General features: G+C 36.1%; 2 protein-coding genes across 5 annotated transcripts; both read left to right on the top strand.

Moving 5' to 3' along the window:
- Positions 1-790: 790 nt before the first annotated feature.
- On the top strand, positions 791-7754 carry LOC306983306 (uncharacterized protein). 4 transcript variants are annotated; one of them, XM_079583579.1, is made up of 17 exons: positions 791-1238; positions 1475-2084; positions 2204-2299; positions 2453-2686; positions 2841-3000; positions 3086-3217; positions 3403-3498; positions 3600-3728; positions 3823-3924; positions 4081-4200; positions 4352-4447; positions 5822-5920; positions 6017-6136; positions 6302-6397; positions 6476-6604; positions 6758-6847; positions 6942-7754. In XM_079583579.1, the coding sequence occupies exons 2-17, from the start codon at positions 1500-1502 to the stop codon at positions 6965-6967; spliced, it is 2310 nt and encodes a 769-aa protein (XP_079439705.1). In that variant the 5' UTR covers positions 791-1238; positions 1475-1499; the 3' UTR covers positions 6968-7754. The 4 variants fall into 4 exon arrangements, with proteins under 4 accessions (XP_079439705.1, XP_079439707.1, XP_079439704.1 ...); XM_079583578.1 differs by having other exon boundaries at positions 792-1238; positions 1388-2084; XM_079583581.1 differs by lacking the exon at positions 5822-5920.
- A 403-nt stretch (positions 7755-8157) lies between these two features.
- On the top strand, positions 8158-16540 carry ftr79 (finTRIM family, member 79). Its single transcript, XM_079639169.1, has 11 exons — positions 8158-9017; positions 9136-9231; positions 9381-9614; positions 10733-10892; positions 11188-11280; positions 11427-11546; positions 11689-11784; positions 12228-12332; positions 12457-12552; positions 12970-13077; positions 14197-16540. The coding sequence occupies exons 1-11, from the start codon at positions 8427-8429 to the stop codon at positions 14280-14282; spliced, it is 1785 nt and encodes a 594-aa protein (XP_079495295.1). The 5' UTR covers positions 8158-8426; the 3' UTR covers positions 14283-16540.
- Positions 16541-16857: the final 317 nt, after the last annotated feature.

Genomic DNA, 16857 nt, shown 5'->3' with positions numbered 1-16857 from the left:
GCAAAGTTACAACGCTCGAAGTTCAAAGCAAAGGAAGATATTTGCTTTTAAAGAAAAGGACTACAACAAACAGCTGGTAGAGACTACACAACATTCCTCACGGGTTAGTGACATCAGCAAGCCTAAAATGTACTTAAACCCCGCCCCCGGGAACACACAGTCCATGTTGAGAAGAGGAAAAGTTATTGTATAAGAGTACATTTGCGAGTCAGCTCAAACTTTAGCATCTTTTCACAAGCAATAGAAAGTCACTCTGTGTGCATCTCATAACAGTTCCTATACGAGCGATCTATAGACAGAATATGCTAATTGAAGATAGTTAACTCCACATCAACATAAATTCATCAACTAACCATTCAGAGACGTCCTGTTGCATTCTACATGTTGTCACTTCTTCTTGAGTCTCTCCATCTTTTTCTGACTCCGTTAAAGGCATTAAAGGCAGAACAGTTTCTGTCATTTTAGTGTGTCTGCGTGAAGTAATCGCAGATTCTAACATAAATCTTGTGAAAATGGCATTTTACCACCTCTTTAAATCAGGTGACTGGCTTATTAGAAAACATTGAATCTTGGAGAGAATTTGTCTCAAGATCAATGTTGATAAGACTAATGATGGTGTCAAAGGATTTACATTCGTTTTAATGTCTGCTTATTTGACCGTAGGCTACTCTAAAACAGGGGTGCCCAATCCTGCCCCTGCTGATCGACTGTCCTGCACAGTTAATCTCCAACCCTAATCAAACACACCCGAAGCAACCTATAAAGTCTTTAGAATCACTTGAAAATTAAAGGCAGGTCACAGGTGTGTTTGATTAGGGTTGGGGATGAACTATGGAGGACAGTTGATCGGTAGGAGCAGGATTGGGCATCCTTGCTCTAAAATAAGAAGAAAGTTATCGTCACATAACAGATTGAAACCGAATCTAGATTCATTATTGTCTATTACTATTCGTTGTCTCCATCTAGTGGTTGTGGAGGGCGAAAACCCACACACTAAAGGACACACGCACTCATTAGCCTACGTTTACACAGTAGCCTCGAATCTTATTTTTCGAATCTTATTATTTTCTTTCTTCCTATTTATATCTGAAATGAAGACTATTTCTAAATAATAAATTTCATACGCAATAAAATTGTGACAAACGTTCAACAAACAAGCTGTAAAATAGACCAAAGGTCAGAATTATTTGACCGTGGTCTGTCACCATACTACGAAGCACACGACGGATTGTCATAAGGTAAATACATACTTTTTTTCAATTCTGTTTTTAAACTGTATTTGTGTTGTTTTGTGTAGGCTATTTCACGATTATTATTATTAAATTGTATCACGGTAGCCTACGTGTTACACCAATTCTTTACTTTCACTTTCACTCTCTCTTTTTAGATTTCACAACACAACTTTTCTAACTTAAGTGGGTCTTTGATACACACGCTTTTTTGAATCGACAACATCAAAACAAATATTTTGCAGTGTCTCGGAACGTGTTGTCAGCAAAATGGCAGAGGCTATACTCGGAGATGATCAAGACCAGTACAGCTGCTCGATATGTTTGGACTTGCTGAACGATCCCGTGACAATTCCGTGTGGACACAGTTACTGTACGAGCTGTATTAATGAATGCTGGACTACACCGGATCCTAAAAAGACCTATAAATGTCCACAGTGCAGACATGCCTTCAATTCAAAGCCTCCACTCAACAAAAATACAATACTTGCTGAAATAATGGAGAAACTGAGGCTACGAACAAAGCTACTTATGTCAGAGGCTGCTCAAAGTCTTGCTGGACCTGGAGATATTGCATGTGATTTCTGCGCTGATGAAGTGTTCAAAGCTGTCAAGTCTTGTCTGGAGTGTCGAGCCTCTTACTGTGAAATACACGTACATCCACACTATAATGTTCCAGCCCTGAAGAAACACAAGCTGGTGAAAGCTACCGTCATGCCAATATGCTCCAAACATGACAAGCTCCTTGAGGTTTACTGTAGAACAGACCAGGTTTGTGTCTGCATGCACTGCTTAATGGATGACCATAAAGGCCATGACACAGTGCCATCTACAATAGAGCGCGATGAGAAACAGGTGAAGATGTCCATCATTTTTTTTCTTTCTTTAATGACTCGTTAATTAACCCACTTATAAAATGCTATTCACAAATGTTTTAAGTGAGATTAAACAGACTGTGATGGATTTGTCCTTAGATGAAACTCACAGCCACTCAGACAAAAGTCAAGCAGACAATCCATGCGAAAGAGAAAGACCTGCAGAAGATGAAAATGGACATCACATCCCATTCAGTAAGTTCTGGTGCAAATAACTTTAACATTTCAACTTAACGATTGTGCGTTAATCAGCTGATACCAGGGTTAATTACTGGGGTGATGGATCTTGTCATTGTAAACAAACAACATTTAAGAGATAATATTTTCCTTTGCTTTGGTTCTCCTCAGGATTCTGCAAAGGAGGCTGTGAAAAACTGTACGAGAGACTTTACTGAATTGGCCACATTTATTGAGAAAAGAGGTAAAGAAGTGATTGAAAAGATAAAAGCTCAAGAAAAGGCTGATCTGGACCAAGGTGCAAAACTACAAGAGAAGCTTGAGGGTGAAATTACTGAGCTGAAGAAGAGGGAAGGAGTCCTAGAGACACTTCTAGAGACAGATGACAACATCCACTTTCTTCAGGTAACCACCATAAGCAATGTGATTATTTATTCAGAGTCTGCGTTATAAGACATAAAGGACTGTTCAAATATTTGACATTGATAAAAGTGTGACTATTGCCAGTCCTTTTGAAAGTTTTATGAATTAATTTAAAACAAATATTTTACCCCCACAGAATTATGAGTCTATGTCCTCTTCATCTGGATCTGATGTGTTTCCCAGTCTCTCATTTCAGCCGTGCTGCTCTTTTGAGGACATAAACAAACTTGTATTTGAACTTACTGAGAGACTGAAGACTACTTGCATGGAGGAAACAAACAAAACAATTGATAAAGGTAAATGTATTAATTAATTCATTCATTTTTGCCTCTAAGTGAACTTATGAGTGATGAAATGTTTTATGTAATCCTTTTCTTTCAGTTTCAGATTTGTCAACAAATAGTCCTCCATTTGATATTAAAGTTGAAGACACAGTCCGTGTGAAGCCGTCTGTTCTTATTCCAACACACAAATGGGGATCGGTTACTTGCATTAGCATTGGTGTTGTTAAAAGTGAGAGCATTGACTGATATTTATCTGATAATTTATATTAGGCTTGAAAATTCCTGCCATTTGCACAATAAGTGAAATAATGAAAATATATGTTGCCGTATCACTGAATACCCATAGTACTACAGAGTGAGAAAATGGGACATAGTGTATATTAATTTTTGTTGTTGTTGTTTTTACTTCTGCAGAAATTCAGGGCAAGTTTTTGACTGTAGATTTCCCCGAACAGAAAAACTGGACTGGTGTAGTTTCCGAAATGGAGCGTGTGACCAGTGCTGGTTCAGGTAATCTACTGTATTCATGACACAAACGCATGCAGAAACATGTAGAACATCAAACTGTTACATATTGCATCGAGCAGTTTGTAATATTTTGCTTGTTTCAGATTTGTTGACAAATAACGCTTCAGTCGAGATCAAGGTTGGAGACAGAGTCAGAGTAAAACCCTCTGTTACTACCCCAAAACATAACTGGGGTAGAAACGTCACACACAAGAGTGTGGGTGTGGTAAAAGGCAAGAGCTATACAATTTTCCTTACACAAATCATTCATTATCAAAATATCCTCACTCGAGTACATGTGTTACAATATAAACTTGTTCTGTTTAGACATTAAAGGCGATGACAGTCTGGTTGTTGACTTCCCTGGACATGCAAACTGGAAAGGAATTCTCTCTGAAATTGAGCGAGTAACTAATGATGATGAGATTGGTAAATACATGTTTGAAAAGTAGCAGCTCCAGCAGAAATATGAAATAGAGATTCTACACACAACGTGTTTAAAACAACCACATTTGATCTATGAGAGAATAATCTATTATAGTCAACCATCAAACACTCATCTCATACTTCCATGTGACATTTCAGGACCTTCAAGTCTGGAATCCAATATTAAGATTGGAGACAAAGTCCGCGTGAAGCCGTCTGTTGTTACTCCAACACACAAATGGGGAGCAGTCACTCACAAAAGCATTGGTGTTGTTAAAAGTAAGAGCACTGTCTGACATTGCTTTCATCACTTATATTAGTCATGATAATGTCTGAAAATTATGAATGGGGAAATAAATGATTGTAGGCTCACTGAAAGAGTGAGAAAAGGCAGCATACTTTATATTAATGGTTTGTTTTACGTTTGCAGAAATTCAGGGTGAGTCTTTGACTGTAGATTTCCCTGAGCAAAAAAACTGGACTGGTATAGTTTCAGAAATGGAGATTGTGGCCAGTGCTGATTCAGGTAATCTACTGTAGTTAAAGACATTGTCATTCAAATAACTGCTGACATTTTCTTCGCTGGAGTTTAAATGCTGTATTGTGTTCTGAAATATGCCTACTGTAACATTTGACTTGTTTCAAATTTGTCAAAAATAAACGCGCCAGTTGGCATCAAGGTTGGAGACAAGGTCAGAGTGAAAGCTTCTTTTACTACACCAAAACATAACTGAGGTGCTTATGTCACAGAGGTGGGCGATATACCAGAAGACACGATTAACTGGTCGAAATTTGTCAACCGGTAGACACGATTAACTTGTAGAAATTTGTCAACCTTTAGAGATTTTGGACGATCGTCTCTATCACGGTTACTCTCTCACGTGACGATGCTGTGCTGCACTGTCACGAAAGCTTATTGTTTACATGCGTTTTTAAACATTTAAAAGCGTTAAGTGTTTTTAAGCATTAAAAACAAGTGATTTTAAACCCCTGAAGTGCAATAAACAGCGAAAGAGAACTCATTCCGCCATTTGCACGAGCTGTCTGAGAGACGCGAGCACATAAAGTCTGTGAGTACTGAACTGAGTTCTTTTTGCCGCCCAATTGGGCTTGAATGGTTAAATACACATACTTGTGTTTCAAAATGCTAGTCTTTGCAAGTATCCCCGTAAACACAGTAATTTATGTCTTAAGTGAATGTAAACAATTTGGAAAGAAAACATGTGTAACAATATATTGGATCCGTGCATTCGATCTTAAAGTGACAGCAGCCGAATATACCTGCTGTGGTCTGTGTCATTAATGTTAATCAAACAACAAAAGAGAAAATCTCTCACTACTCTTGACTGAATCACTTTTGTAACTCTTTGTAACATTGTGAAGAATATGCAGGGTTTTTTTATACATTTGATTCGGCCTACTTTATACAATTTATGTAGTATTTCTTATTTGTAGTGCTTGATGTTTTTCAGGTAGGTCTATTTCATTTGTGTCTTTGTCCTATTGTAATTTGTCGTCCTATTTCTTGTAATTTATTTTCTTTGTTCTTATTTTATCACTGACTGTTAACTTGTCTTCTGTAAGCTTTGAGAAGTGCTTTTTTTTGTGATATTGAAATTGGTGACAAGATTTATGAAATTTAAATAGTATCAAAAATGTTGATATCATAACCTTATTCAAAGCAAAAATATCTATATTGTTATAAACAGTATATTGTTATCGCGAAATAAAGTTACTCATATTGTAATATTTGATTTTGGACATATCGCCAACCCCTTTGTCACAAAAATGTCAGTGTGATATAAGGCAAGACCTGTTTTTTCCCTCAAATAAATCATCTATTATTAAGTGTTCCTCAGTCAAGTGTATGCTTTACAATATGAACTTGTTCTCTGTTTAGACATCAAATGTGATAGTCTGATTGTTGACTTCCCTGAACATGCAAATTGGAAAGAAATTTACTCTGAAATGGAGCTAGTAACCAAAGATGATGAGTTTGGTAATAATACACAGTATCATTACAGTGTGTCAGTGACATTTAAGTAGCAGCTATTAAGTCTCGTCTCAAATCTTCATAACACTCTTTGTATTTCAGGATCTTCAAGTCTGGAGTCCAATATTAAGATTGGAGACAAAGTCCGCGTGAGGCCGTCTGTTGTTACTCCAACACACAAATGGGGAGCAGTCACTCACAAAAGCATTGGTGTTGTTAAGAGTAGGTGCACTGACTGTCTTGATTTAATCATTAATGCATGCATATTCAAAACATTGTGATTTTTACTAAAAATAAATGAAATGATAAAAGTTTTTTTTAGACTCACTGTGTATCATATTTGAGGAGTTGATGATGATTTTGATCATTTCTTTTTAAATTCTACAGAAATTCAGGGTGAATCTTTGACTGCAGATTTCCCTGAGCATAAAAACTGGACTGGTTTAGTTTCAGAAATGGAGCTTGTGACTGGCTCTTGTGCAGGTAATCTTCCCATGCAAATGTTTGCATTGATTGTACTTGTAATTGAAAATGTTTTCTGTAATATTTTACTTATTTCAGATTTGTCAACAAAAAAAGTTTCAGTCGACATCAAGGTTGGAGACAGAGTCAGAGTGAAACCTTCCATAACTACACCAAAACATAACTGGGGCGAGCATGTCACACACACGAGTGTGGGCGTGGTAAAAGGCAAGATCTGTGTATTAATCTCATACAAACTTAAGGATATATAAACTACTTTCATATTTTTAACATATCCACTGTACATTTACATTTAGTATATATGATTGCTCTTGGAAAAAAAATAAGTGTTTTAATAGGTTTGTCCTCTGAACTGGCTAGAGATCAAATTTGAGGATGTGATCGTGGAATTCCCGAAACACAAAGACTGGAAAGGGATTCTCTCTGAGATGGAATTGATAAATGATTCAGGTCAGTTACCTAAATAATTTTTTTCTGAACTAGTTTTTGTTTGCGACCAAACTGCAATCCAAATATTAAGCCTTTCTTTTATAATTTCCCATAGAGGCTGACGTTTCTGGATCCTCCTAGATCATGATGATGTGACCATGGACTTCCCTGCTCACCTTTTGCTTTTGTGACTGCGTTTTGATCATAGAAACTTGTCTGTGTCTTTGTTTTGTAAGTTTGTAGTCATGTGTCTAATCATGTTCCAGACAATGGGCTTTATGTACAGCTGCACTACTTCCTGAACTTCAGGCAGCTCCTTTGTTTCCTGTCTGCCATTATTGGACAAACTGATTAATCCAGGTGTGCTTGACCAATAACAATAATCAGACACACCTCGATTAATCAGTTTGTCCAATAATGGCAGACAGGAAACAAAGGAGCTGGCTGAAGTTCAGGAAGTAGTGCAGCTGTGCATAAAGCCAATTCCTTTTTGTTCACATCTGTCTTACAGTCATTCATGACCTTCAGAGTTATTTGATTAGACATGCATAAATATTGTGAAACCAGTTTCGAACCCAATCCTGTTCCCATTTTGTTCTGTTCTTCATTTTGACTCATGTGATTGCATATTTTTATAGCAACATGGGTGCTGTATTTAGAAAGAAGAATATATTTTACTTGTCTTTCTTAATAGGTATACATACATTAATTGTAAATTATCAACTGAAATTGATGTTCCAGCTCAGGGAATGTGCACACAGAATATTGTTTTACTTTAATAATAATTGTAACAAATTATTCATAAATTAAAGGCCTACATTTAATCATACAATTCCTGTCAAAATACCATACAAGGATATAAATAGTGCTGCTATATTGGTATTTTTGTCTTTTGAGTGAATTTAATAAACTGTGCCCTTATATTCAACCTGTGGTCAAAACTTTTTTTAATATATAGGGTATCTGTGACCCTGTTTCCCCCCACTAGTTGCCAAATTAACAATCATGACGGAAGCTAATTGTTATTACTCATAAATTAGTTGTGTTGGCCAACATTTTAGTTCGTGTACATTTTGCCTTGCGCGACAAAACTACATTTCCCATCATGCTCTGTGGCTCATTTACCCTTCATGCCATTCGTTTACGCACTTTCGCTCTTTATTGTGTTGCATAAACGCTAAAATGATTTCTTGTTTGTTTATAAAAGAGGACAAGGAATGAATGTGTAACATGTAGATTAAATACTTTGGAGTTCGTAAGTAGCCTAATTTTAAGAGGAGTTGTTAAAATTCACATTAGCAGATTAATAGGCCTAGGTGTCTCCATCTAGTGGTGATACTGAAAACCACTTAAGTTCAAAGTTCTACCATTTTAACCCGAAGCACGGGAGAGAGAGTCTCTTTTATGAAGACAAAATATTGTGTTTTTTACGCTTCCCAGCTTACATAAACAAGCTATAATTTTGTTTTTATATTGTGTAAAAGTCTACAATGACCAATCATTTCCTGCTTTCAGTTTCATTCTCAAACTTTTACTTTCACTTATAAGCTCACGGTTCTTTTCTGACACAAGTAGCCTAACGTTAGCTTTTGATAACGACATGGCGGAGGCTATACTCGGACTCGGAGATGATCAAGACCAGTACAGCTGCTCGATATGTTTGGAATTGCTCAACGATCCGGTGACAATTCCGTGTGGACACAGTTACTGTTCGAGCTGTATTAATGAATGCTGGACTACACCGGATCATAAAAAGACCTTTAAATGTCCACAGTGCAGACATGCCTTCAATTCAAAGCCTCCACTCAACAAAAATACAATACTTGCTGAAATAATGGAGAAACTGAGGCTACGAACAAAGCTACTTATGTCAGAGGCTGCTCAAAGTCTTGCTGGACCTGGAGATATTGCATGTGATTTCTGCGCTGATGAAGTGTTCAAAGCTGTCAAGTCTTGTCTGGAGTGTCGAGCCTCTTACTGTGAAATACACGTACATCCACACTATAATGTTCCAGCCCTGAAGAAACACAAGCTGGTGAAAGCTACCGTCATGCCAATATGCTCCAAACATGACAAGCTCCTTGAGGTTTACTGTAGAACAGACCAGGTTTGTGTCTGCATGCACTGCTTAATGGATGACCATAAAGGCCATGACACAGTGCCATCTACAATAGAGCGCGATGAGAAACAGGTGAAGATGTCCATCATTTTTTTCTTTCTTTAATGACTCGTTAATTAACCCACTTATAAAATGCTATTCACAAATGTTTTAAGTGAGATTAAACAGACTGTGATGGATTTGTCCTTAGATGAAACTCACAGCCACTCAGACAAAAGTCAAGCAGACAATCCATGCAAAAGAGAAAGACCTCCAGAAGATGAAAATGGACATCACATCCCATTCAGTAAGTTCTGGTGCAAATAACTTTAACATTTCAACTGAACGATTGTGCGTTAATCAGCTGATACCAGGGTTAATTACTGGGGTGATGGATCTTGTCATTGTAAACAACATTTAAGAGATAATATTTTCTTATGCTTTGGTTCTCCTCAGGATTCTGCAAAGGAGGCTGTGAAAAACTGTACGAGAGACTTTACTGAATTGGCCAAATTTATTGAGAAAAGAGGTAAAGAAGTGATTGAAAAGATAAAAGCTCAAGAAAAGGCTGATCTGGACCAAGGTGCAAAACTACAAGAGAAGCTTGAGGGTGAAATTACTGAGCTGAAGAAGAGGGAAGGAGTCCTAGAGACACTTCTAGAGACAGATGACAACATCCACTTTCTTCAGGTAACCACCATAAGCAATGTGATTATTTATTCAGAGTCTACGTTATAATAGGCCTTCATTATGTGCAGCAGTCTGGTTCTGGAAATAAAAATCCCATTGATTCATAGGGGATTTGAACGTATAAACCTTTAAAGACAGAGATGTGAGATACTAGGTTGTTAATTGATGGTATATGCTTCTGTCGAAGCCGTCTGGTGCAAAAATACATTGCCCATGATTCTACTGAGAAATCTCCTCCAATCAGAGAATCAAAACAAACAAATCATGGCAAAACAACCCTTAAGCACCCGCCCACTCCCATGAAGCACTGCGACTTATGTAATCGAGTCAACCCCCCTTCACTCTCAAACTATTTCGATATTTACATATATTTTAAACCTAAAATTTGCTGTTTCTATAGCTATACACAATCAACATCTTCTAATCAATGGTTCTATATTTCCATTTTTAATTCAATTATGTCATTCACAATGCTTCAAGATCTTTCTCTCATTAAAGCCTTTGAGGACACCGTTTTTTACCTTTGACTGTCCAATTATCAAATACTTTTTATATTTTTTTAGCTCAACGTTGGTAATTTTGTGATTCTTCTCATAGCTGCTTGGTTTGGTTCATGGCTCATAACTCTTTAACCAAGACTTCATAAAATTCCCATGGGAAAAATATTTACTGTAACCAAGGCCGCTGAAATATGTACTATTGCACTATCTGTAAAAATGTACTATTGCACACACAACTCTCTGGCATACTTGATTCCGATTGGTCAATCGCGGCATTGATTGGTCAGTCACAATATTCTCCGTCAACTATTAGTGCTGTACTGAAGGCCTATATCAGTCCACTTTATTCAGATAACTGAAACCGGTGCTACTTTCATGTCTCGTATCACACCGCAAACTTGTCTTGTGTTTTACATGAACTAAACTGGCAATATCTACCATCTCAATAATAGATTGTAATAAATTTGTCATTTATTTGTAATAAAAATAACCTTGTAATGTTGCTAGATTTGTATATTTTCTATGTTGTACTACATTTAAGTTTTCCTGTATATGACACTTTAGAAAATCTAAACTCAGTTTTTATTAATTAGACTATTAATGCATTTTTCTCTGCAGAATTATGAGTCTGTGTCCTCTTCTTCTGGGTCGAATGGCTTCCCCAGTCGCTCTTTTAAGCCTAGCTGCTCTTATACGGATGTAAGCAAACTTGCCTGTGAACTTAAAGAGCGACTGGAAACTGTTTTCAACCAGGAAATAAATGAAACATTTAAAAAAGGTACATTTTTTAAAAATGTTTACTAAGTTTTACTGTCACTGGTTGTATTTTTATTGTACCTTTGATGAAATAGCAGATCTAGCCACAAAGATGAATCTAGTTTGCATTAAGGTTGGAGACAGAGTCAAAGTGAATCCTTCTATTAAAACCCCAAAATATGATCGGGATAAAGGTATCACGCATAAAGTGTGGGTGTGGTAAAAGGCAAGATCTGTATTATTCTCATGGTACATTACGGTGCAAGGCATCACAAATGAATATGTGTGGCACACTCATTTACATGTTCTTCTTTTAGATATTCACAGTGATGAGAGTTTGGCTGTCGACCTTCCTGGATCTGCATGCTGGAAAGGGATTCTCTCTGAAGTGGAGCCAGATGATAAATGTGGTAAATAATAAATAAATAATGTAACATTTACAAACGGGATGCTATACTGTTTTAACCCAGCTCTAGAGTGAGGCATGAAGAGTTTGAAATTGCCACTTCAGTAAATAATAAGCCTATAAAATTAAATTCTGCTTATTTAATTTCAGGATCCTCAACTCTCACCTGCAATATTAAGATAGGAGACAAGGTCTGTGTGAAGCCGTCTGTTAAAACTCCAAAATATCTATGGGGTTCAGTCAACCACAAAAGCATTGGCAGTGTTATAAGTAAGAGCATCATCGGCTGTCACTGATCTGACAGATTGATACAGTTATTGTTAAGAACTTTCAGATTAGTATTATTTATAATCATTCACATATTAGGCTTGCACATTCTTATTTAGGATATTAAAATATGTTTTCTCTCTAGATGTGCAGGGTGAGACTGTAACAGTAGATTTCCCTGAGCAGGAAGGTTGGATTGGAGAGGTTTCTGAAATGGAGCTTGTTGTCAATGCTGATTTAGGTATTGCTGATGCATATTTTGATGCCTGTATATAGTTCACACTGATAAGTCTAGACATAGTTTTGTTCTTTTTGTTTATATACCATTTCAACTAATTATCAGTGCTCAATGTGTGCCACTCCACTTGGTTTTCTCTACTTTAAGTAGTGTACATGGTCCAAGTACTGATGTAGTAGTGATTAAAAACTTGTATTTTTTTTATACAAAGACAATATCTTCAAGAGATAGGCTAACTAATCTGTGCAACATAGTCCATTGTTTATTATAAATGGCTTGATATTTATTTCTAATTCATTTGAATGGCACCACATGTATAGTGCATTTTTCCCCTCTGTATTTTTTTTATTACACCACTTTTTACATGTATTGTTGCCTTGTGTAATATAATAGTCTTGTGTAATATAATAGTAACTTTATGCCTAACTAGTAACTCTACTTCTTAGGTAACGGCTTCAAGGTAGGAAACAGAGTCAGCATAAGATCTTCATTGAAAGAACCAAAACATGGATGGGGATCAGTCACTCGCAACAGCATCGGCGTCATTAAAAGTAAATACACACAATACCTGTCAATGATTTTACTAAATGCTAATATACTGTGAGATACCTTAATTTATGCATCACATGCACATCAAATAATTTTAGGGTTATTGATATCTTCTATTTTCTGCAGAAATCCAGGGAGAGTCTTTGGCTGTGGATTTCCCGGAGCAGACAGAATGGACTGGTGTACTTTCAGAAGTACAGCTCGTGAGCAGTGATGTTTCAGGTAATCTGCTGGATATTAGTATGTTATTAAACAAAAATATGTAACCACTGCTATGGTATAATTATGATACTAATATAGTTTTTATTCATATTTTGAATTAGTTTTTGTCTTTTTTATTAAATGTCATTTGTTTTATTAAATATGTTTAAATATGTCTATATAGTTTTTATTAATTTTATTTCAGTTTTAGTTATTAAATTACATCAAGTTAAATGAGAAATATAAATGTCAATAGAAAATGGGAAATGTTACTTTTGCAACTTGTTGAAATAAAATAGTTTATAAATTATAATATATCTATATATTATGGTATTTGTTTTAGTTAATTATAATAATCCTGATCATTTCCTCCATGACTTTAACAAATCCTGATCATTTCCTCCATGACTTTAACATTATTGCAAATATTTCTTTAAGAACCCGTCAGTTTAAGCCCTGGAGCGAGGGTCCGTGTTAAACCCACCATCAGCACTCCAGCACAAGGCTGGGGAAGGGTCACCAAGCCCAGCATTGGAGTGGTTGTAGGCAAGTGTTATTGGCCAGTTTGTGCTGAAGAAAGATTTTGCTGAAGAAATACAGTATTTAAATGGGACCTATTATGCCCCTTTGTAAAATAAGTCTCTGATGTCCCAAAAGTGTGTTTGCTAAGTTTTAGGTCAAAATACCCCACATCATTTTTTTATAGCACGTTAAAATTGCCACTTTTGGGGGGTAAGCAAAAACACGCCGTTTTTGTGTGTGTCCGTTTACATGCAAATGAGTTGCTGTTCCCGACCCCCTTTCAATAAGAGGGCGGAGCTTCAAGAGCTCATGCTCCGGCAACAAAACAGGATAATCTCACGCATTTAAAATACCAGAAACTGTCAGCAGTCCGAATGATGTCCAAAATTTTACTGATGAGTTTTATGAAGTTTATTGTACATCACACAAAACACGAAGCGTCCATTTTCACTCCAGACAATCACAGTAAGAGCTGAATAAAACACAGTAAACTCTCTCTCTCTTGCATTATCATCAACATACACACCGAATTATACAAAACCACTCATTACAACTAACAGTAAACAAATATATATACAGGCTTATGCCTTTTCGGGACGTGGTGCTTTATAAACTGGTGAACTTTATATCCGTAAAACAATGCAGATGAACTGTAATAAAGTGCGTGCTCTCCCTTTCATTGTATCGCTCCGGAGACTGTAAGCTGGATCACAAACAGTTGGTACTGATCCATCCTTGAGTATAACAACTTCAACCACAGTGTCCTCAGTGACTCAGATGTCGGAACCATAACACTTATGTTCGTTGGTACATCCAACAATAGAATATTTGTTAAAAAAATAAAAATACAATACAATAAATACAACGTTTGGAGAGATTGTTAATGGGGATTATTAAAAACGTATTGGGTGGATTTGTATCATTATAGGCTGGTTGTTTACACACACTGTGGGCACACATATGTTCAAACACCTTATAAAAGTGAATTTTGCATAATAGGTCCCCTTTAAGTCACAGCTAGCTTTTTTTCTTTTCTCTTCCAGTCAATGACGCTTTCTTAGAACATAGACAATCGATAATGACCACAAACAGAAATGTCAAAGTATAGCAGTAAAAATGTCTTTCTTCCCAATGTCTTAACAGCTCTAGATGGCACCAAAGTGACTGTGAACTTCCCTGAGCAGTCTAATTGGACTGGCATTGTCTCGGAGATGGAGGCTGTACCTTAATGATGACACACAACATTCAGGAGCTGTTGATTACATTTTTACTGTGCAAGGGTTTCAAATATAGTGATGTTTATGAATAATGAGGTTGCACCTGTTTTATGCACATTTTAATGCCCACTGGGGTCCACTTGGATGGCCTGATCCTTACAGTCTGACCTATGGTAAGACTTTATTTTACTGTGTCCTTGTTACAGGTTACATTTAGTTTCTATAGTAATAACTATAAAATATGCATAATTACATACAACTAACCCTAAACCAAATCCTAATCCTACACTAACCCTATAGTAAGCACATGTATTTAATTAATATTACTCAGTACTTAAATGTATAATTACACTGTTTTTAGTTTTTATTGAAAGGATCCCCATTAGCTACAGCCGTGCTGCAGCTATTCTTCCTGGGGTCCTGAAAAATATGTACAGAAAAAATAAAAAGTAAATCCACAAATACATATACACATGTACATACACATATCAACGTACATATGTACCCTCATACGGGCATGAGATATACACACATAAAAACACATTCTACACATGTGCATGTGCATACATATTCACACACATCTATAAATAAATAAATATAAACAGTCAGATGTATTCTTTTGATAGATGCTGTTTTACATTTAATTTAAATTTATTAGTATTGTTAGTAAGCATGATATGTTTTGGCAGTTTATTCCATTCCTTCATACCTCTGAACATAACAGTGTTTTTTATGGCATTTGTTCTTGCTATGGGTAAGGTGAAGTTGCCTTTAGTTGCATGTCTGGTACTGTACTGATGATTGTCTACACTAAAAGAAAGATGCTTGAACAAAACAGAAGGCAATTTTGAGATGGAAATGTTTCTTATGAAAATAAACAGTGAATACAACAGTCTATCTTCGACCAACAACCAATTAAGATCTTTGTGCATTAATATAATATTTATCCTATAGCTGCACCTAAGTACTACACGAGCTGCTCTATTCTGTATAAGTTTTAATTTATTAATATATTCACCAGTGGCATTCGACCAAACTGCTGGGCAATAGTCGAGGTATGTCAATGTTAGTGCTTTCTGTAACAAGAAAGCACTGAAACAAGAACACCTTAAAATAAAGTGTAACTGGACCTATTTTAATTGTGGAGATTATTACATGAAGATTGCATGAAAAGTATTTTTTTCACGACTATTACATACTAAAATGAATGTGTTAACAACATATGCTAATATGTATCTTTTTTTATTTATGTACAATATATGCTAATATGTAGCTTAAAGCTACACTGTGTGATTTTTACCCCCATCTAGCGGTGAAAAGGTATATGACCATCCAATGAATATTAGTTTCTGTTCCTCTCAATTCCTATTTTGTTTTAACTCCTACGGTGGCCAATGTAGTCCAAGATTAACATGGCTTCCAGTTCGACCTCGTCCATGAGTATTCCTTCAAGTGATGAGGTTACTTTAGAAAACTATTATAATTTGCAGTAATTTAATTAGTCAGTTAACATATAGGTTATGACATCTATGTAAAATGAATAATAGTTTTATGTTTTCGTTATTTTTTTACCATTTCATTGCTAACATCAGCTATCAGTCCCAGACGAATGCAAGCTAATCTTAGTAAAGTAACTTTTATCAGTGCTATCGTTATTCTGTATATTGTACGACATCACTAGCGTAAGGCAAAGTTTACATTGTAGGCTATATCATTTTCTCCGTGAGCAGAGATCAGCTGATGTGACGGAGGTGCGAGGGAGAGGTAGAGGGAAAGGAAAAAATAAAAACAGGGCCGGTGCCAGTGAATTGCGGAGACGCGAAAGGCGAAGCTTGAATTAACGGGTATGTCCCTCTTTGGCTAATGTACTTTCAAGATGGAGGGGCAACATGGCGACCGACATTCGAACGTTTATATACTGTCTATGCATTCGAACCCCTCACCCGTATGTATTTTCAATGGCATATTATACACTCACGAGAATACTTTATTACTTGAACGGAGTAATTATACATTAATGAGCACATATATTTTTGAAAGAACTAAGTGTTTTTAGCTAAGAATAAACAAAAAAAGTTACACAGTGTAGCTTTAAGTGTGTTTGTTCTTTTCATTTTTGTATGACTGCATGCTCACAAGTAGGATTTGGCTTCTTGGGTTGACTTTGAATTGCTATTTCTTTTATTTCTTTTAAATTATTTTGGAATGTTTTTGTAAAGAATTGGAATGTTTATGTTTTAAACAAATAAATAGTTTCTTTTCAAACCCTGAAATGGTTGGGTTGTAAATTATTGGCAGCATTGTGGCAACTCTATCAAGTAAACAAGTATAGAGATCATTTTATTCTATAACATCACGCAAGCTGGGAAAATATTGCACAAATACATGAAATATGGGTTAACAATAAAAACATAACAGATTCTCACTGTGTGTGTTTAATGCTCCTTTGACGGAAACCTAATGAGCAGGCAGACACTAAGAACTGATATTCATACGTTGTGTTTATTCCTGTAACACAAGTAGAAAAATATATTCTATTTGCTTAAAAGTTGCCAACAGAGGTCACCCAGCCATCATTAAAGGTAGG

Source organism: Phoxinus phoxinus (genome assembly GCF_949152265.1).
Source record: "Phoxinus phoxinus genome assembly, chromosome: 16".
Classification (NCBI taxonomy): Eukaryota; Metazoa; Chordata; class Actinopteri; order Cypriniformes; family Leuciscidae; genus Phoxinus; species Phoxinus phoxinus.
This window is presented reverse-complemented; position numbering and strand designations above follow the sequence as displayed.

Excerpts from the sequence above, each read along its gene's own strand:
- LOC306983306 (XM_079583579.1), top strand. The coding sequence starts at position 1,500 with ATGGCAGAGGCTATACTCGGAGATGATCAAGACCAGTACAGCTGCTCG. Across the intron at positions 3,925-4,080 it reads AACTAATGATGATGAGATTG|GACCTTCAAGTCTGGAATCC; the intron begins GTAAATACATGT and ends GTGACATTTCAG. Across the intron at positions 6,605-6,757 it reads GAGTGTGGGCGTGGTAAAAG|AGATCAAATTTGAGGATGTG; the intron begins GCAAGATCTGTG and ends TGAACTGGCTAG.
- ftr79 (XM_079639169.1), top strand. The coding sequence starts at position 8,427 with ATGGCGGAGGCTATACTCGGACTCGGAGATGATCAAGACCAGTACAGC. Across the intron at positions 9,232-9,380 it reads TGGACATCACATCCCATTCA|GATTCTGCAAAGGAGGCTGT; the intron begins GTAAGTTCTGGT and ends GGTTCTCCTCAG. Across the intron at positions 11,281-11,426 it reads GGAGCCAGATGATAAATGTG|GATCCTCAACTCTCACCTGC; the intron begins GTAAATAATAAA and ends ATTTAATTTCAG.